This window comes from Sinocyclocheilus grahami, unplaced genomic scaffold, assembly GCF_001515645.1.
Source record: "Sinocyclocheilus grahami isolate Dianchi unplaced genomic scaffold, SAMN03320097.WGS_v1.1 scaffold882.1, whole genome shotgun sequence".
Taxonomy (NCBI): domain Eukaryota; kingdom Metazoa; phylum Chordata; class Actinopteri; order Cypriniformes; family Cyprinidae; genus Sinocyclocheilus; species Sinocyclocheilus grahami.
The window spans coordinates 188595-210701 of NW_015506061.1; the positions used below are offsets into that span (position 1 = coordinate 188595).

Consider the following 22107-nt stretch of genomic DNA (forward strand, 5'->3'; position numbering starts at 1 on the left):
TCAAAAGGGTGCTTCTACTAAATACTGAGCAAAAGGTCTGAATACTTAGGACCATGTGATATTTCAGTTTTTCTTTTTTAATAAATCTGCAAAAATGTCAACAATTCTGTGTTTTTCTGTCAATATGGGGTGCTGTGTGTACATTAATGAGGAAAAAAAATTTACTTAAATGATTTTAGCAAATGGCTGCAATATAACAAAATGAAAAACAGAGTGAAAAATTTAAGAGGGTCTGAATACTTTCCGTACCCACTGTATATATATATATATATATATATATATATATATATCCGAGGCTCTGTACCCAACCCAAATTGTACAGTCCAATTTTAAGACCAAATCCAAAACAAAATTACTCATCTCCTTTTAATTACTGGTGTTTGCTAATGCAAGGATTCAGAAAATTGCTGATTACTTTTTTTTGCAATCAGACTTAAGATTTTGGCCTGCCAGACAATAAAATGAGTAAATAAATGCCATAGACTTAGACTGAAGAAGGTACCTGAGCCATAACTATAGACTAGAATATCAGAGACTTGGCAGTGGGCTCTTTTGACTTTGTCCTTGACTTTATTTGTAACCCATTTTTATTTTGTAACGTAACATTATCATTTTGTGAGTGAACAGAACATGCAACAAGAAAAAGATGTGGGAAGGAGTTTTATATAATGAGAAATTGATTGGATTGTTAAAAGTGGTCTCAAGGTGATAGGTTTTAGAGGAATTGAACAATTTGCAGCATGATGGGATTAGTGACCAATAGTTAGGCTGGTTAGCATGGTCCTCTTAGCGCCTGGTTTCTTAATTTCTTCATTGACACACATTAGCCTTACAAAATTAGCCTTATGATGTCAGTGGAGCAAGACACTCTTTGCAGCCAAATGTTGTACATACAATCAAACTATTATTTTTTAACCAGCATAAACTTGACCCTATGGTTTGGACAGGGTAATACAGATTAAGAGTAAGAGAGAGAGAGAGAGAGAGAGAGCAATGACCCATAAGGAGAGGATAGTGAAATGACAATGGCATGCCGTGTTGGATACGCCTGTGCAAAAATGAAGACACACTAAATTTGCTTAAAAGGGTCTTTGAGCTGTCATTACTGTGCAGCAGTGCAGCTGAGAATTTTAATGTGTTAGAGCAGAGAGGATGGGCACCCGGGCAGGGACATGAAGAATTTGTGCATGCCTGTCACCAAAGCAAGACTGAGGGACCCGAGACTGGACCAGACCACTGGAGCATGGAGGCACTGTGTCTTTGAATAAAACTATAAACATAATTCAGGGTCAAATAAACCCTGTTTATAATAACTTTTTTATTCAGAAATTCGGTTGTGAATTAAGTTCTCAGAAGTGCCATTACCAAAGCAAAATTAATTTAATTTCTTATATAAAATCACAAAACGTATGTGCCGTAATTATCACAAATGACATTGAAAAAGCCCTATATTGTCAACTGAAGACTCTGTAACTGCATTTGGACTCTGTACTGATGAATGTGATGTGGCAATATTCTTAAATATTCTGGCAAAGTTCCCACAGAAAAAAATTAAATAAGAATAAATAAATAAATAAATATATATATATATATATATATATATATATATATATATATATATATATATATATATATATAATATATATACAGTATATATATATATTGATTGTTGCTTGTTCATAGCTTGGAGTTCTAAGTTTCATTGAAGTAGCATCATTTTCTCAAATGTTCATAGCGAGATCTCTGAATTCTGATTGTTATACTGGCAAATGTGAGCAAAGTTTGTGTTTTTTTTTTTACTGTTATATCAGATGGCTATACCTAAAATACGTAGCTACTATCAGATCTGGCTAAGCTCTTGCCCTCTTATATATCTGCTCTCTCCTGCCAGACCTTGCTTCTCTACAGCATTAGGTATGATGTATTACCCAGGGTTCCTGGCTGTTGATGTGAGTGTGATAAAGCATTTCAACAAGATGAGTGTCCCAGTGTGGGTGTAATGATTTTATACCTTCTCTTATCGCCTCCAGATGAACTGTGCATCTAGCCCCATCCAAGAGGCAGATTACATCCAGGTTGTTTTTATTTTATAATGTTGAGTTGTCCTTCCACTCACACCTGGAGAATGTAACCAGTCATATATAACATCAGATTATGGGCACTGTGCTTACAAGCACCGTGTAATTCAGTTCTGAAATGACAACTTTGCATTTTTAATGTAAAAAGTGGTGTGCAGTTTTCATCTCAGAAAATGTAAATATTTATTTTGTATTTAATAAAATTTTATTCTGTATAAGGTGCTGGCTATGTTCAAGATGGAATTCTAGTTACTGAATACTGTGCAGAATACACTGCATACTACTTGCCTTTTAAAATAATAGTAAGTGAAACTTAATTGAAATAAAGTTACAATAAGTAGTATGCTTGTTATCACTGACCCATTGTCACAGGTTGCTGTGTAGTTTAGATCCAAAGAATGATGTATGACACAGAATGAATGATAGATAGTTTTAATAGACACCAAAATTTACAAAAACACACTTCACATCTCCCCCACCCCGGGGAGTAGGGGAGAATGAAGGGTTGGATGAGGAGGAGCCAGCAGAGGGAGACAGCAAAGAGGGAGGAGATCATGGTGGGAGAAGCCAAGGAGTCACCACAAGCACGGCCATCAGGACAAAGGCCCACGGTGGAACCAAAGAAAGGAGGAGCCAGGATGGAGCCAGTAGAGTAGAGTGGAAACCCAGGCAGAGCAGAGGAGACGTGACACGGAAGGCCTGGCTGGCCAAGGTGGAGACACAGACACACTTACCTGAGGTGGAGACATGGGCTTGGCAGACTGGGGCAGAGTCAGTGTGACAGAGGGCAGTGGTGGAGCCAGATGGATGGAGATAGCCCAACTGAGCCAGATGGGTGGAGGGTAGAAGCGCGGCTGAAGACTCAGAAGTCCAATGTGGAGCCAGACCAATGGTAGACAAAGATAGAGCCTGAGGGATGACAGACCATGGTGCTGTTGAGGGAGCATTGAGCCAAGGTGGAACTAATGAGTTGGAGGGCCAAGATGGAGTAAAGGGCTCAGAGGCTTGAGTGGGAGATGGCTTAGGCAGAGGAGGGGGGACGGGCAGGCTGGGCAGGGCCATCCTCGACGAATGTGACTTGAAGCAGGGCAGAGCCAATAGCAATGAAAGCTGGACAATGACTTGGTGCTGGTTTGACTTAATGATGAGGAAGATGACTTGGGACTGGGCTTAACCAGCAGTGACAAAAATAACTTGAAACTGGGCTTAACCAGCATCCACAAAGACTACTTGGAACTGGACTGAACCAGCAACGCGGAAAACAGTGGTGAGGAAAATGACTTGAAATTGGATGGGACCAGCGGAGATGGTAGACCAGGAAACATTATATCATCCATCTCATAAAATAATTATATTGAGACCCAGCTTCTTGTATGCACCACAGTTACAGGAGTGTGGCTGGGGCTCAAATTTATGTTGACGATTTCCACTGATATGCCATCGACGACGGACACTGATGCTGGCTTACACACCTGGACAGACTCTGCAATGGGTTTGGGCTTGGGACGAACATGGCTTCTGGCAATTGCTATGAATCTTCTTTCATGGTAGTCCTGGACTCTGAGTCAGCGGTGTTATCCATGGCAGGCATGGCCGAAGGCTGGCTGGGCTGTGGGTCTGGAGTGAGGTTGGCGTTGTCCTCTTTCATAATGCAGATGGTAAATAAGAATCCACATTGGACCAGCACCCACTCCACATATTGTGTAAATGACCCTCTAGGACACACCAGGTATAAAAAAGATTTTGTGTGGTCCTTGAGGGTCCGATTCTCCTTCTCAATCTAGAGCAGGCAGACAGCTGGTAAGTCCATATTTTTTTTCTTTCCTCTTTCTATTCCTTAATACTCATTTAAATTTTTTTACTTTTTTTTGTACTCTTTCGTTTTATTTCCTCTTTCTATTGCTTATACTCGTTTTCATCTAAATGCAGTTAGATTGTGATTGTCTACAATTGTGACTTGAAGATCAGAGCACAAATGAGTATTAAATCCAGATATTTTTAAAGGTCTCACAAACATATTCTTGTCACTGTATATTTCCCCCATCCCCTCCAAAGTCAAATCATCTCTAAAAACATGTCAGAAAACCCAAACACTCAAAATCACGTTTAGGCGAAGACCACGTCAAATTCTTCAGACTTCCTGAAAAGAAAAAAAACATCCAACATCCTTGATTGTTCTTTTCTGGTTGAAGAGACGAGGGCTGTCACAGATACAGTTATGATTCCACACAAAATCTATTCCAGTGATATCTCTCAGGTAATTGGGCCTGAATTGGGCTTTCTGTGTGTCATTCCATAAAAAAGTCGCTTATAGTACTTTTAACTTTTGATAGTCCAATCAAATAATGCCTCAAGAAAAGCATAAAACCCATAGCTGATTGCTTCAGTTGACTCATCACACTGGACATGGAGGTTTGACCACATTGCATTGTGGGATAAAGGTAGATCTCTAAAAATGTCACAGTTTGCAGAAGCATGCACGGTTTAAAAAACAAAACTAAAAAAAGAGTGAGAAATTACAGTACATTCCAGGTTAATAATTGCATTACTTTCACAGATATTTCACAGTGGGACTTTTCTTATATCTAACTGCACTCTCAGACATTTCTTGTGAAAAAACAGCAATGCAGCATGAATAGATGCATTGAGATTAGTTTTTTTTCCTTCTTGTTGGGTTTATTTGTGCTATTGAACTAGTTTGGTTCACTTTTAGCAGTTTGTGTTGTTTGTTTATTTTGTAATGTTTATTTGTTGAGTGTTACCATTGTTGTGTTTTGTATGTCGAGTATTGATGTCACATCTTTCAAAGACGTTTCTCAGCAGTTACTTCACTATTGTGAAAGATCCATCACAAATATATGAATATGAAATAAGTTATTGATTAATCCTCATGCTTAAATAATGTTAAAATAAAATCTTCATGTTCATGCTAAAAATAGTTTGACTATCTTAAAGTCAGGCAATTAGCTTATTAAATAGTTTAGTTTGTCATCATTTTAACAAATGTTTTAATTTGTCACACTTCTGACATGACTAGATCAGAAATTTGAATATGAATATGCAAGGTCACAGAGCCCAAACAAATGGGATCACCATTATGGTGACTTCAAAACAATTACAGTAGTAAACAACTAAATTTCTCACAGTGGCACAGTTAAAGACAACTTTATAAAGTGAATTGACAGTAAAACAAGAGCAGAGAATTACTGTTATGTTAGCATCATTCTGCTGTCCACAGTAATCTGTAAGAAAATGACTCAGCATGCATTGATTTCACAGTAAATTTCTGACTACAGTAACACATTGTAAAATAATACTCTTTAATCCTGTAACTTCCTGGCAAATTTTTACAGTGTGGATCTAAACAGCTTTTAACCATAACATGATATGAATCCAATCATACAAAAACAAACCAACACCAAAACCTCAAATGTAACAGCTTAGTAAATAGCACACTAATACAATAACCAACAACTAAAGACTCTAAAAGGGGGCGTTAAATAAACAGGAGAAAGGAAAACAGGTGTGGAACATAATCAGTAACCAGGGAAACCAGCAAACCAACATAATTTAGATTATTAGATAATCATGAAAACAAGGACTAAACTACAGGAATAGTGAAAAACTTGGTTTTTCTTTATGCTGCATTTTTTAGTCATTTGATTTTTATTGGCCATGACGCATGCCATTTGCATTTTGTTGACTGTTTAGATTTCTAGTTAGTCAAATGTACTGTGTGGTTGCTACCAGTGCTGGAAAGAGTACTGAAAATGTGTACTTAAGTACAAGTACTGTTACATTGCTGAAATAATACTCAATTGCAAGTAAAAGTACTGGTGACAAAACAGTACTTAAGTAAACGTACAAAGTGCTCTTCTCAAAAACTACTCAGAGTACTAGTTACTAGTTACTTTTTAGCCTGCGATATTTAATGAATTACCAAAAAATATTCATTTATATCAAAGATCTATGTGGATAATAGATACTTTGAACAAAACCCACTTTTATCTTATTGACAAAGTATGTGAATTAGTGGTCATGATACAGGAATTTCTAACTTAAATACCTTGAAAAATATCAATATTAAAGTACCCATGAACCGGAATTTGCAACTGACTTCAATGTTGTGATGTATTTCCGAGTGCAACAGAATATTGAATAAAGGGTGGGGTTTTATTGTGGTGCACCTCCTCTCCACCTCTTGCACATAGCAGATTTACGGTTGGATAGTGGTTAAGAATATCTGCTTGTTACATCTGACATCACGCTTCACCGCTTGTGGGTCCTAACGCTCTGCCAGATGCCCCCCAAAAATCAACAAACTGTGATAATATGGACCCACGATGTCATGTAATACTGAAAAATTATAACCCTAACCTTTATCTCCATACTGAAATCCCAGATGGCCAGACAGGGATTCCGCTAAAATATTAGTGTCTGAGACACTGTGAGCACAGAGACTGAAGTGTGTACAGCAGATTTTTAAATGCTTAGCTTAAATATGTAATATTAATTAAATAGTGCTCATAAATGGCTGTTGAGATAGGATTCTCAAGTGAAATGAGTAGAGGCATGGACCCGGAAACAGCAGTCCTTGCGTCATACTTAACAAGAGGATTCCCCCGAAGCCGTCAAATTGACGTCATCAGAGCCATAGCGATTCCAGAGCGGAAGCGAATTTTCAGTTATTGATTAAAGATTATGACGGCCTGCAATTTTTTTTTTCCCGGTGTATTGACTTGACAGTGTATTAAGTGTTCACCACAAGACTAGTAATGTGCACTAAAAAAGTAGGATCATTTTTGATTTCATGACGACTTTAATCATTTTAATACCATTGGCAAAACTATACTGTATACTGCCATATAGATATTTTAATATCTCAATTTTTTTTTGTCCATCCATTTTTTTGTCAAGGCAACCATTATTTCAAGCTTTAAATGGTTTAATCCAAGCCTTCCAAAAAAGACACGTTTGCTTTATATGATAAACAGATTTTTAATATAGGATTTTATTTACATACATATAAACACTGATCAATTACCATTACAAAAATCTCAATCTTCAACATTTGCTCATTCTGTGTATTTGTGTCTTTAAAATATGGTAACTTTGTTGCAAAAGCTTACAGCACAAGGAAGCATGATTTAAAATTTGATTTCAAACTGAAATGAATTTACAAAAAAAGACAAGCGCACAGTCAGTAATAAAAATGATATAAACAAATGACCTAAAGTCAGATGAGGTATTCAAAATATGACAACACTGAATTTTTATAAGCAGTGTTTTAAGAGCCATATATGTGGTTTGTTTAGATCAGGGGTAGGCAAGTTCGGTTCTAGAGAGCCGCAGTCCTGCAGAGTTCAGCTCCAACCCTAATCAAACACACCTGAACAAGCTAATCAATGTCTTCAGGATTACTAAGGCTATAGGCAGGTGAGTGTTTTTTTTCAGGGTTGGACCTGAATTCTGTAGGACTCTGTAGGCTCTCTAGTACCGAACTTGCCTACCGTTTAGATAAACGGAACATCAGATGGCTTTGACCTGTAATGTCTGTACAATGTAGTGATGCAGTTAGACATAAATATCTTAGTCTATGTACAAATCATACAAATATCCCATTCCGAAACATTTCTATCATAGGCCTACTTACATTGTAAAGAAATTAAAGTTCCATTTTTGATAGTTGAAAGACTTTCTGATGCATTTCACTTATAGCCAATAACATTTCCAGTAGCATTTTCATCGGTCAGGCGTGGATCTATTCTACTTGACAAAGTTTAATCCAGGAGAAAAGAGGAATAATTTCTAGCACGGGAGATCGCGATTGCACATGGTCTGAGTGCGCACAAGCAACATCGGAGTGAGAGGACAGGCAGTTCATTTGTATAAGTTAGGCCTATTTGAGAGCTTGCATTCAGTTTTCTGTGATTTCATGACGGTATTCTCATGTTACAATAAAGTGCTAGGCACTTTGCGCAGGAATTATTCAAATTATGCAGAATAGCTGCAATCCCGTGTGGATATTCAGACTCTGTATTCGACAGGAGGCGATGTGTGTCAAACTCACTGTCGGAGAGGAGAGAACGAGACACAGCTTGTATCGGTGTAGGCTATATATGGGAGATACTGTGGAAAATGAGTAATGTAACTGTGTCGGATATTTCAGTATCGGTATAAAAATATAGATATTTATGATAACACTACCATGTAGTTTGTTTCTCTAAACTTTGAGTCCATAAATTACGCTGAGCTCCCTCACTGTCCGATCAGCTCTTCACCTGCTGCAGTGGCAGCTTTTCCCGGTTCAGATATCAGCAGCGGTAGCTCGTGGGTTTTAAAATAGATGAGGCACACTAATTGTATTGGTCTGGGGATCCCTGCTGATTATTATTATTGTTATTATTATTATTTGCTTTTTAATTTATTAAATTTATTTATTTTAGTCAGAAAACGTAAAGGAAACGACACATATAAAGCAAGATAATATAATTTCACTTACCTGGCCTATCACTTGAAGCAAACATCCATCCCTTCTTAAAAGTCTAATAAAAGCTGTGCCTCCCCTGCCTTCCCCGACGAGCCGCCACCGGATATCAGGGCTGTTATTGGTCCTTTTACGTTCGGATATCTTTATTGGCTACTGAAGTGCCGTCAAAGGTTTGAATATCAATTCAAATTGTAATGAACTATGATTTAATAGTAACGAAGTAGATTATTTTGCTTAATTTGTACTTAAGTACAAGTAAAATTACAGCTTTAAAAATATACTCAAAAAAGTACAAGGACCCGAAAAAACTACTTCATTGCAGCAACGTGAGTAGTTGTAATTCGTTACCTCCACCACTGGTTGCTACAGTAGTTGATGTAAGATTTTTAGTGACGCCGAGGCAAACGTCTTGACACCACTCAGATATCTTGATTACTGATGCACTAAATTCCTCCATTAAACCTACAATTAGCCCTGATTGCGCCCACTTTTGTCTCCTTGCGGCATCTGAAATTCGCAAAAGACTCCTCAGAGGTAAAAATGCAAATCAACAGGTAATTATCCTGTGCTCTGATTACTCTAATTCTCTTCATGGTCTAAATGTTTCTCTCAGAGATGTATTACATCAAGAGCCATATAAGAATAAACATAGTAAAACACGGCAGAAAATAGACGTTATAATATCCTTCTTTGACAGATATGATTTCTTCTGTCAGGAAATAGAGCTGGCATGTTGTGTTGTAATGTATGACGACAACATATGCTGGTATCTGTAGTGTGGGCAATTACATTTTGTTTGAGCATGATGTAAGTTACAATATACTGGCAATCAACAGGTATACAGGACAACTTAACTGAATAATCTTTCACCTTTGACACTGCAGAAAGAAAAACAAAACAAACCAATAAATAAATAAATGTTTATATTGTATATATTGTATCACTAATATTTTGGTAATACTAAAAGAAAGATAATATCTCTTAACTTGCATCATATACAATTATTATAACTAATGTATTGTTAATAATTTTTTATTAATTATTTCAGGAGGTAAGACTATCAGACTTGACTATTCATATCCAACTACAAATATAATGGTATTGCATAACATACTATTTATTCATTTATTTTTTATAAAACTGTAACCTGACAGGTTTTGTTTCTTGTGTGATCTAAATTATATGAGACATGGTCATTGTAACAGTTAAGGAAAGTTATGTAAACCTTTGCATGTGTTTTAATGTATTGCACTTACATGCATACATTTTAATGGCCATTTAAAGTTTGAAATATAAGTTTCTAAAGCAATGGCTATTGTAATGTCATATAGTATATATTGAAACTGTGACTGTCTCTCCCAAGGGACTTATGCTAATGCAGGTTTGTTAAAGTGACCTACTTCTATATAAAAATGATCATCTATAATGAACATACATCTGCGTGACAAATCTTTGACAAACCTTTCTTTAATCTGTTTATTTTGAATCCTTTCGAATTAAACTATTTTTACTCGTGTCTACACCATATATATATATATATATACACTATGGTCTACACTGGATGCGGCGCGGCACGACACGACACGACAAATCCCCGACAGAAAATCGCTGCTGCGTTCTATTCATGACGTATTGACACAAATTTAAAATGATTTTCAACGCTCGCTTTGTCACGTCCAGTGGACTAGACAGACTTTAGCTGTTGCGGCGCAGATACAGTGTTACTCACCTATCGAGAAGAAACAAAGCAACTTCGGCGTCCGATTGCAGGCCTTGAGTTCTCTCCAGCGCTGGAAAGCTGATCCGATATTTACACGGGTCCTACTTCTTGCCTTAAGTCTTCTTTTGTTCTGCAGACGTTTTTTTTGTGCGAGTGTGTGTTTCTGCTCGCCTTACTGATCATATCATCTTAACCTTTTCTTTGGTCTTGATCCACAGCTCGTATCATGAAGACCAAGCAGTGGTGTGACATGGTGCCCTGTCTAGAGGATGAAGGCTGTGACCTGTTAGTAAATAAATCAGGCTGGACTTGTACACAGCCCAGCGGCAGAGTGAAAACTACAACGGTGAGACTTACTTATTCTCATAATCACTGTCAAATGTCACTCTATTTACAGCTCTTTTCAATTTTATAATGTCACATGCAGTATTTTAAAGTGAAACGGTATATTCAATAAAAAAAATGGACTGGATGTTTTGGATCCATTGGGAAATAATTAGATTGTGAAAAATGAGCTCTTCAGTCCAGAGAAGTCGTCAGCGGAAAAGGAAAGTCTCTTGAGAAGTGGTGCATATTATATTTTGATGAAAGGTTATAAACTCATCATATATGTAAATATATATTTTTCTTTTTAATATTTACTGATCATTTGTTCATAGTAGCACCATGAATATATATGGCATCAGTTCTGATTTCATGTAACAGGTATACATGGAAGACTAGAGGATTAGAGTATATTGTCTGTCTGCAATAAGCATTAATTTATTTTATGATTTTAAATAATCTTATCGGTAACACTTTATTTTACAGTTCTGTTCCACATGTACATATTTACTATAGTAATTCAAATAAGTGGGTAAAAACTACAGTAGTTACAGTACTTTCTTGGGTAAGTACACTAAATACACCGTAAGTGCATGTACTATAAATAAAATGCAGCCATCTCATACTAGCATAGCATCTTTCAAAGACTACTTTCTTAAAGTCGCACTGAAATAAAAGTAGCAACTGTTCTTTTCTTTTGTATTGTGATGTGTATTCAAGTGTAACAGTGGTTACACTTTATTTTAGTGTCCTTGTTACAGTGTAATTATAGATTTAAGTACTGAGTAATATTAATTAACTGCATGTACTTACTATATGGTTAAGGTTAGGATGAGGGTTTGGTTTAGGGTTAGTTGCATGTAATTATACATCATTTATTGTTATTACTGTCGTAAGTACATGTAATAAGGACACGTAAAATAGTGTTATCGAAATGGATTATCGAAAAAAGAAAGAATGCAGGGTGTGGACTTGGTTCTATGCATCGTTTGTTGATTATTTTGAGATATAGGCATTGCATGCAAAAGTGTAGGGAATTGAATAAGGGCTTGCAGAGGTTTAAACATGTTAAAATGGAGTAGTCCTGTATATGTCACTAGAGATCTGACATTTTCTCTAGAAGGTTCAGTTATGATATTTTGTTTAACTGTTATGTCAGAATTTTTTTTTTAAATGAAACATGCACAGACAAATTGTTTATGTTTACATGTATTTGTAAAAAAAAAAAAAAGACATTTTAATTTCACGATGACTCTAATAGTGCACTCAGAAACCTTCTTTTTATGGTGTATTGGTATTGCACGGTATAGTAAAATAAATAAATAAATAAAAATAAATAAATAAATAAAAATAAAACTTAATTAATCTTATGTAAAAGGATATATCTATCTATCTATTTATTTATTTTTTCTGGAATCTCTTAATCTATTAAGAGATTCCAGAAAAAATAAATAGATAGATAGATATATGGAGAAATTAAGTGAATCACAACAATGTTGGCTCATTTGACATTAAATATATCATAACAGGACTTCACTTGGCCAAATCCCTATAGAGCTCTTCAGAATCTATCTTAGGACACACAGAGCAGTTCTAACCTTCTAACTAAGTTCTCTCAATGAGAGGATGTGTTTATCAATGGAAATTAGATCACGCTATAACCTTGACAGTAAAATGGAATCCTTGAAGGCGAATAGTCCACCTGATTGGCCGTGAAGATGGTTTGGGATGCTGAAAAGCCCATGTTAGTGCAGCATGATCGGTCACAACCTCAAACGGGTTCCCTTCTAGATATGGTCGCCATTTTTCCACAGCCCATACAACCGCTAGACACTCTTTCTCCGATACGGAGTAGGATTTTTTTGGCTCCTTTCAACAACCGCGATGCATAGGCTATGATGCGTTCTATTCCTTCTATCTCTTGCATGAGCACAGCTCCCGGACCCACCTCCCTTGCATCTGTCTGTACTTTAAACTGTTTTGTAATGTCGGGAGTTGCCAGAATGGGTGCCTTTGTTAGATCTAACTTGAGTTGATCAAATGATTGCTGGCATTGTTCTGTCCAAGTCCATGTAGAGTTATTTTGTTTTAGTGCATGTAGTGGTGCTGCTTTTTCTGAAAAATGGGGAATGAATCTGTGGTACCACCCAGCTAATCCCAAAAATCATTGTAAATCTTTCATAGATTGTTGTTTGGGAAATGCACTTACAGCCGAGACTTTAGATGGATTGGTCTTTATGCCTTGCCCCGAAACTATGTGACCTAGAAACATTAGAGACTTTTGGATGAAATTGCATTTAAGTTAAGAGTGAAACCAGCTTTAAATAGACACTGGAATACCTGTTGGATGTGTTGGAAGTGCTCTTGCTCACTTTTGGAGTATATCACGACATCATCAATGTAGATCATGCAACATTTGCCCTTCAACTCTTTAAGCACACTCTCCATCAACCGCTGGAAAGAAGCTGCAGCGTTTTTTAGGCTGAACGGTAGACGCTGAAATTCATATAGCCCAGATGATGTGACAAAGTCTTTTGCATGCTGTCAGGATACATTTCCATTTGCTAGTATCCACTCTTCAGATCGAGAGTGCTGAAAACGGGTGCTCCATGTAAGGACTCTAGAATGTCTTGTATTTGTGGCATTGGATATGAGTCCAAAGTGGTCTTAGCATTAAGTCCACAATTGTCAACACATAAACAAGATCCACCATCCTTTTTTGGCACCACCACCACTGGTGAAGGAGCTGTAGAGGGACGTATGACGTCTTTGTCCAACAACTCCTTAATCTGTTCGTCAATAAATGTTTGTTTCTCAAAAGATACCTTGTATGGTCTTTTCCTTACAGACACTTCATCGGTAGTCAGGATACGGTGCTTGACCAGTGTGGTATGTCCTATATCGTGGGTGCAAACTGTGGGCCAACCCAACATCAAACCTTCTAGCTGTCCTTGTATGTCAGTATCTGCATTGATCGTAAGACTATGAATGGACTGCAGAACCTCTTCTTTGTACTGTGCTGGAGACAATGCAAGGTAGAAATTGACAGTTGGTGCTACTAGGTTGGTATTCTGGCTGGTGAATGAATGCATGATAGCAATATTCTCTTGTGTGGTTAGAGTATACTGAGCATGCCGAAAATCTAATACCATTCCTGAGTTACAGAGAAAATCCACTTCTAGAATGACAGGTACTGCTAGGTCAGCATTATTCATTACATAAAACTCAGTCTGCACAGGGACATCATGCACTTTGCTGGTCCAGATTACCTTCCCACAGTTGCCTGATGGTGGCCATTTGAGAGAAGAAAAGTTTGTCCTCCGCTTGACAAAAGGACCTCATCTTTGCACAACTGCTGCCAAATGGATTTTTGCATTAAAGACAGAGTACTACTCGTGTCGATGAGTGCTGTAATTAGTTTATCCTGAATATGCAGTGGAATAGTAAGATTTCGAGGATTACATTGCACATTGGTTTTTCCACTCTGAACTACTTTAGTGCTAGATGGTGGATTTTTACGTTGCAACTCTTGATGCGTGACATTTTTCTTACTCTGCTCATCCGCATTCATCTGGTTCCAGTATTTCTTTGACTCACAAATGTCTCTTTCAATCTGTGTTCCAACTCTGACCAGTTTGTGTACTGTATGTAGGGTACCTCTTAACAGGCTAGTCAGCCGAGGGTTGCAATTACATAAGATGGCCTGAATCATCTCCCTTTCAGTCATTCTCTTTCTCCACCTGAGACATTGTGCCAGAATTGTGGATTATTTTCTTTTCCGCAGACCACCAAGCAGTGTATCCTAAAACAGCAGTCAGAGAAGCTATAATTTCCTCATCAGTTAATGGGCGGACAGCAAAATATTCTTCACATTGCTCAATAAATGCAAGCGGGTCTTCCTCAGAATTATTACTGAACTTAGGAAATTCAAGCTTGACTGGCGGATTGTATGGACTTACTGAAATACTATCAGCAGTTGGTGGGATACTGGAATGACAGTCTTTATCGAATCTATGGATAACCGTTCTATTTATGGGCTGATGGGGAGTAGAAATTGTTGGGTTACTTGCCTGTAGTTTACGATCTATTTGCTTATCCCTTCTTTTAAGACAATCCACCATATACTGTCCCAGGTCTTGAATAAGCACTTCTATATGTTTTCTCACTCTTCCACACAGTACAACAACTTCTCTTCAACAGATTTACACATTGCTTCACATTCATGAACAGATATTTGGTCCTTGTTGTTGAATGTTACTGACATTCTCCTCTAGAGTGTCAAGGTGGCTTGTTAGATCATGGATTATAGTCGACTTAGGTTCTAACTCACCATCACCATGGATCTCGGGGGGGAGGAGGAAACTGAGAGTCATCATCAGACTCTTCTACAGTAACTCTGTCGTCCTCATCTGAATCGATGTACAAATCGTTAAAGGTATTGATGAGGTATTTAAGCGGTTCTCTGTGTGCTCTAAAAGACGTGCTGGAAAAGTCTGCCCCTTCCAAATTCTGCTGACTAGCCATGATTAACTGAAATATACTTGAAAAAAACCAAAGACATACACCAAAGTACATCAAGAAACAGGTCCCTGTTCAGGTGCCAATTATATAACCGCTACCCAATTTAGGCGTGAGATATACATTAAAAAAGGGGAATCCAAAGTAGTTCCTTAACACGATTAACACTTTGGTATAAGCAGGTTTAAGGTTAATATTCAAACAGGTTAAGACAATCACGAACTTTTTAGGCACAAAAATGCAGAAAGAATGAATATACTTTATATGGATGCAGTTTACCTCACACAGATGAATATTTACAAAGCTCAAAACAAACAAAAGAAAAGACAATTTGAAAATAGGCAAAGCAAAAGAAAAAAAACAACAGCAACCAAGGGATGAATGCTAATGAACCTTATGTCTGTAGGCCAGGCATGCTGAGTTGGAACAACATGAAATATGCTTGTAAGTAGAACAAACTTAAAGTAGATGAAGATTCTGAAGATCACTGATAATGTCCGTTTATGTGACAAAGTTCCCGGTGAGTCGATAGCAGTCAAAGGAAAAAAATAATGATAATGCAAATCTGTGATATCCACAAAGCTTCCACGAAGCACACGTAGAGTCCACTGCGTAAAAGCATGTGCTTAACACGCAAGACGTTCACAATTCCAAAGGCCGTGCTGGAAACAGTTCCACATGACTCCGTTTCGTGACTATACAAGTCTATTAGTCATAAAAGGTCCATCTATCAAAAAACAAATACCGTTCTACTATTAGCATTGTTACAAACTAATTACATTCCAACAAACATAATACATTACAAAATGAACAGTGAACACTTACAGATTGACACAGGGAAACAAATTCTCAATCTTAGGACCGTCAGCTTCTGAAATGCGAGCGTGAGGAAACCATTGCTTCCTCTCCCGAACACAAGCTGACTTCTTCTTTGACGTTTAATGGCGGTTGGCAAACCAGCTTTAGTGCATATTCCACCACCTACTGGGATGGAGTGTGAGGCATTGATATCAGAAGAGAGAAAGAAAAAAAATCAATAAAACGGAAAAAAAATCAATACCACCTACCCTACCTTTCTATATTTTCTTATATAACTTTGTTGCTTTAAAAAAAAAACAAGAGCTTCATATCCTTTGTAAGAACTGTTAAGTATATTCTGCAAAGTTAAAGAATTTATGCCAACAGAAATTAAATCGTTTTTTAATTGAATTATTTCCCTTTCATATGCCATACAATTGATTATTACATGCTCTATGGTTTCTGGAAGTCCACATTTATTGCACTGACCAGAACCATGTTTCCCTATCATTTGAAGTGATTTGTTGAAGGCAGAATGACCAATTCTCAGACGAGAAATTACCGTATCTTCCTTTCTGTTGCCATAACTAATTCTAACTAAACCAACTTGTTTTTGTATATTATAAAGATGACAACCTTTATTTCCTTTATCCCACCTCTCCTGCCACATATTTTTAATAGCTGTTTTAATTAAGCCTTTCATATCAGATTTACCCAAAGGTATTTCTAAATCAATAACATTATGTTTAAGGGCCTGTTTGGCTATCTTGTCCACATGCTCGTTACCCTCCACACCAACATGAGCCGGCACCCATAAAAATGCTGCTAAATGTCTAATTTGATTTTGTAAAATTTATATTAATATATCTTGTCTTGAATCCGATTTTCCACTTATTAAACTAGTAAGAACTAAAAACGAATCTGAGCAAATTACTACAGCAGATGGTTTAACTTCTACCCACTGTAATGCTATCAAAATAGCCACCATATCTGCAGTAAATACAGATATATCATTAGTAATTATTTTTGCAGCTCTATACTTAGAAAGAGGGATATACATAGCTGCAACTGTTCATCCAGTTACTGGGTCTTTGGAACCATCTGTAAATATTTGTTAAAATTGGAAATATTCACTCTCAAGATGCTGTTTCACTACTATCGCTTTAGGAACTTGATTTTGTTTATCCTTTATAGTTTAAAATATCTGGAGATCCACAGAAGGCATTGAGAAAAACCAAGGCAGAGATACTGGCAATGCTACTGTAGGACAAATATTAACATTATTAATACCTGTTTGCTGAGTTTGCTTTTCTATTATCCATCCAAAGCTTTTCACCTGAGATTGTGCATATTCCCAGCAATTTCCCAAAACATTTTTAACTGGATGATTTGAAAAATGGCCTTTAATATTTGACCAGTATACCAGTCTTAGCTGGAGCTCACATAAATCCAAAGGCATTTCTCCCATCTCTACCTGCAGTGATGTTACAGGAGAGGATCTAACAGCTCCACAACAAATCCTTAGGGCTTGACTTTGAATTGTATACATTTTTGTTAGCAAAGCGTTTGAAGCTGATCCATAAATTATCCTATCATAATCAATCGATGATCTAATTAATGCACAATATACTCTCTTTAGTGAGTGTCTTGTGGCACCCCAGTCCAGTCCTGACAAACATCTTAATACATTAACTCTTTTCTTACATTTATCAATTACCTTTTGAATATGTGTTCCAAATGTTAAATTTGAGTCCATCCATACTCCAAAATATTTAATAATAGATTATTGCTCTAAAGTTTGCTCATACAACTTTAATTTTACTTCAGGAATTTTCTTATTTTTTGAGAAACAAGTTACCTGAGTCTTTGCCACAGAAAGACGAAATCCCCACTGGTTAGTCCAGCTTTCAACAGTATCTATTGCGTTCTGCATTTTCTTCTTCTTTCTTATCCATAAGGCTCCATCCATCAGCATATAGTGACCTTCCTATTTCTGATCCTATTTCCTCAAATATAACATTTATCATAATATTGAAAAGTACCGGACTGCAAACGCTACCTTGAGGAGTTTTGTTATCTATGTAGGTATCAGAGTATTCTTTACCTACTCTTACCTGTATTTTTCGTTCTTTTAGGAAATCCATAATCCAATTAAACAACATTCAATTAATGCCCATTTGACCTAAATTTATTAACAGTTCTTCCATACCATGTCATAAGCTTTCTCGATATCGAAAAATACTCCTAGGACCTTTTCTTTTTTTCACTTCAGCTTTCCTGATTTCATTTTCTAAGCAAATTACTGCATCTATGGTACTACGTCCTTTCCTGAACCGACGCTGATATGCATTTAATAACTTTCTAGTTTCCAAAACATATAATAAACATGATATAACCATTATTTCCATTATTTTACACAGGTTAGATATTAAAGCTATTGGTCTATAATTTGTTGGAACAGTATGATCTTTCCCAGGTTTAGCTATTGGCACCACTATACCTAATTTCCACGAGCTAGGAAGTCTCCCTTGCCTCCATATTTCATTATAAAGTCTTAAAATAACATTTAATCCGTTATCTGAAAGATGTTTAATCATTTCATAACATACTTCATCTTTTCCCAGTGACGTATGTTTAACTCCTTCCAAGGCCTGCTTGAGTTCATATAATGTAAAAACAGCATCCATAGTGCCTTCTGATAATCCTTTTTGAGCTAACATTTTTTAATTATCTCTTACCATTTTCTCTCTTAATTCCCTCATATCATCTGATATATTGCTATGCACCTTTACAAATGCTTCTGCCAACACCTCAGCCTTTTCTTTATTATTAATAATTTGATTATTTCCACTTATTAAAACAGGAATTCTATTAGATTTTTGTATTCCCCCCCCCCCATTTTCCTCATCATTCCCCATATCTCGCTAATATCTATATTTTTACCTATTTTGTCACAGTATTCTTTCCAGTACTTTCTTTTAGCTGCACGTATTACCTTCCTTACTACAGCCTGTGCTTTTATACAATATAAAAACATAAAATTAATATGATTTCCTTACTTTCTTTAAAAACGTATTCCTTATTTTAATTACCTCGCTGCACTCAACAGTTCACCAAGGTACATTTTTCTTCTTTATTTTCCCTACACTTTTTCCTATTACTTTCCCTGTAACTTTACAAAGACTTTTCACAGATTGTATTGTTATACTGCCCTACATCTTCTGTTAAACAACTTAAGTTAAGTAAATTCTGTTCACATTCTTCTTGAAATAGGTCCCAATCCGCTGATTTAAATTTCCATCTATGGATCATTCCAATATCTATTTTAGATGTTTCTAATCCAATTTTACAATTAATAGGAAAATGATCACTACCCATCATGTTTTGACCAATTATGTTCCACATACTTATTTTAGCTAGATTTTCTGTCATAATTGTTAAATCTAAAACTGAATATTTAATTTTGGATACATCCAACCTAGTAGCACTTCCATCGTTTATACATACCAGATTATTTGTTTCCAAAAATTCCTCCACTTCTCTTCCGTTATTATCTGTTTGTATGCTACCCCATAATGTATTGTGCGCATTAAAATCTCCACACCACACCTGATTAGACTTATGTTGTCCCCCTATTTTAGATAAAGCTTCATTATTTAGTCTTTTACAAGGATTGTAAAAATTGATTATTCTCATTTTTTGTGTTCCTGTCCAAACTTCTACTACTATTGATTTGCATTCTTCCTCCACATCAACTTTCTTATATGCTACCTCAGATTATATAAACGTTATCACTCCACCACCAGTACCAATTTCCCTATCCCTTCTAACTACCGAGTATCCTTTTAACACAAAGTTTAAATGTGGCTTAAGCCATGACTCTTGAATACAAATTACATGAGGTTTATCATTAATATCTGCGATGAATTTCTTAAAGTCTTGACCATTTGAAATCAAACTTCTAGCATTCCATTGAAGAATTGCTAAAACTGTTAAGATCCACCACATGTTGTCTGAGAATTTGTTACCTTTACCTTTATTTTCTCATTTATTTGATCCACCTTTACTTCTTCTACATTTACGTATTTTCCAGCTGCCCTCAGAATTATTCTGATTTTTTCCATACGGCTTTCTGTTTGCGCTGAACAATTGACCACTTCTGCTATAAATGCAATAAAGGACGTCTTATCAACCAACAAGGTATTTTAATTTATTTTACTACTGTTTACATGTTATACAACCCCTACCAAGGGATCTTCCACCGGGACTGTTTTCAGTACACGTCTTTGTGCTTTTCTGGACTCGCTTTAACGCATCCACATATGAAATTCCTTCAAACACTCTTAAACATTGAACTTTCTCAGCATCTTTTCTTACCTTACAACCCCCATAACCTGCACTATGATTACTTCCACAGTTGCAGCATTTTGGAAGAACTCCATGTCCACATTTCCCGTATTCGTGCTCACCTCCACACCTTGCACAGCGCTGTTTTCCCTTGCAACTTTCAGCAATATGACCAAATCTCTGACACAAGCATCTAACTGGCTGTGGTACATATGGCCGAACTCTGTAACTTACATACCCAATATACACTTTATCAGGTAACTTTTCCTCATCAAACTGAATCATAACTGACAGGCTATCCGCCTTTTGTTTATCTTTTACATATTTCAGTCTCCTCACATCAATCACCCCTGCCCCTGACAGGTTTTGCTTAATTGATTCAATTGACATATCTGTCGAAACTCCTGAAATCACTCCTTTTACCCATTTCTTATCTTCCATCACGGTACAAGATACTTTTATTCCTAGTATTGTTTTTAGTTCCACAGCTGCTTTTTGTTGATTCTTGTCTTTACCAAACAGCAGAAGTTTACCATCTTGTCATTTTTGCACTTACAATTTTTCCAATCGCTTCTTTCAATACCTTAGTTATTTTAATTGGGTTTAACATCTTTGTGGATTCTGCCAAAAATGTTAGCATTACCTTGAATTCTACTTTCTTCTAATCTGCTGTCGATCTTTTTCGTTTTCTGAACCAGATGTTTGATACCACGTTTTCTTTCTTTTGCGGTTTTCCACTAATTTCCAATTACTTGCCGAACTTTATAATCCCTTGCCATAGCTGACTTCTTCATACTATCTACCTGAATAAATAGTCTAAATAATAGCTTAGCACCCCCTAATGTCGAGGCAGAACATAATATCTGAATGTAACAGAATCAGTTCGGTTACAACGCTTAGGGCTAATTATGTGAACAGATGGGTGATCACGCCAGGTATGAAGACGAGACATACTGTATTAGAAATAGGAGGGAATGAAAAGGTGGGAGCACAACACTTCAGCTTCTGTCTGCTGTCAGCAGCTATTAAATATTTCTCTTGTGTGTATTTGTTATATAAGGCATATTTGTATTTTTTGTTCCTATGATTGTAATCTTTGACTAAATGTATTATGTTTTACTCCACTATATTCTAACAATATTCTACAAAATCTAATATTAAATCAAGCTCTTCTCAGCAAGCACAACATATTTTTAAAGCGTCTCACAAAGTACATATATGAATCAGTACATATATGAATAAGTCATTTGAAAAGTATTGGGTATCGCTGGACCAAGTCTTCTAAGATAAATGCATATGCTGTATTAGATATATTGGGTAGATATTAGATATTGTGTGAGTGGAGCGGGGCGGGGAGCGGTGTGGTAATATTTCCTTAAGAGCGCAGAGTGCCTTTCTGAAGATTCCGCTCCGCTCGCTCAAAACGCTCAGTGCCGCTCGCTCAACCCAGAATGCCGTTGGGTGATTTGCTTGTTCGAGATCGAGAATAGTAGAGCAGTTATGGAGTTCAGATATTGTTTCAACGAAGTTGCAAGCCTTATACATAAATGTAAAGTAAAAAATCAAAGTTAAGAATGAGCAGGGAGCAGAAACTGAGAGGGAGTGCTGGGAGAGTTAGTAAAGATTAATATTGGAATCTGAAGCGGCACATTGCCAGAAAGCACGAGGATGTGCTACGCAAACATGGTGCCGCAAAAGGTGAGCTAGTAACATACCATAATAAATGAATAAACAGGTAGGCTAAGGTTATATTCGGTTGTACGGAGCCCCGATCATGACATGCAGACAATCACGGCCAACGAATTTAGAATAGGCTAGTTCTCTTTTATGCT

The 22107-nt window shown here is 36.6% G+C and overlaps 1 protein-coding gene across 2 annotated transcripts in view; it reads left to right on the forward strand.

Annotated features, from left to right (window-relative positions):
- LOC107563619 (protein FAM19A5-like) overlaps positions 1–22107 on the forward strand; it is a 171502-nt gene that overhangs the window by 130666 nt on the left and 18729 nt on the right. For both annotated transcript variants that reach the window (XM_016248526.1, XM_016248525.1), the window contains exon 3: positions 10507–10634. In XM_016248526.1, the coding sequence (XP_016104012.1) occupies positions 10507–10634 (128 nt within the window). The remainder of the gene's footprint in view (positions 1–10506; positions 10635–22107) is intronic.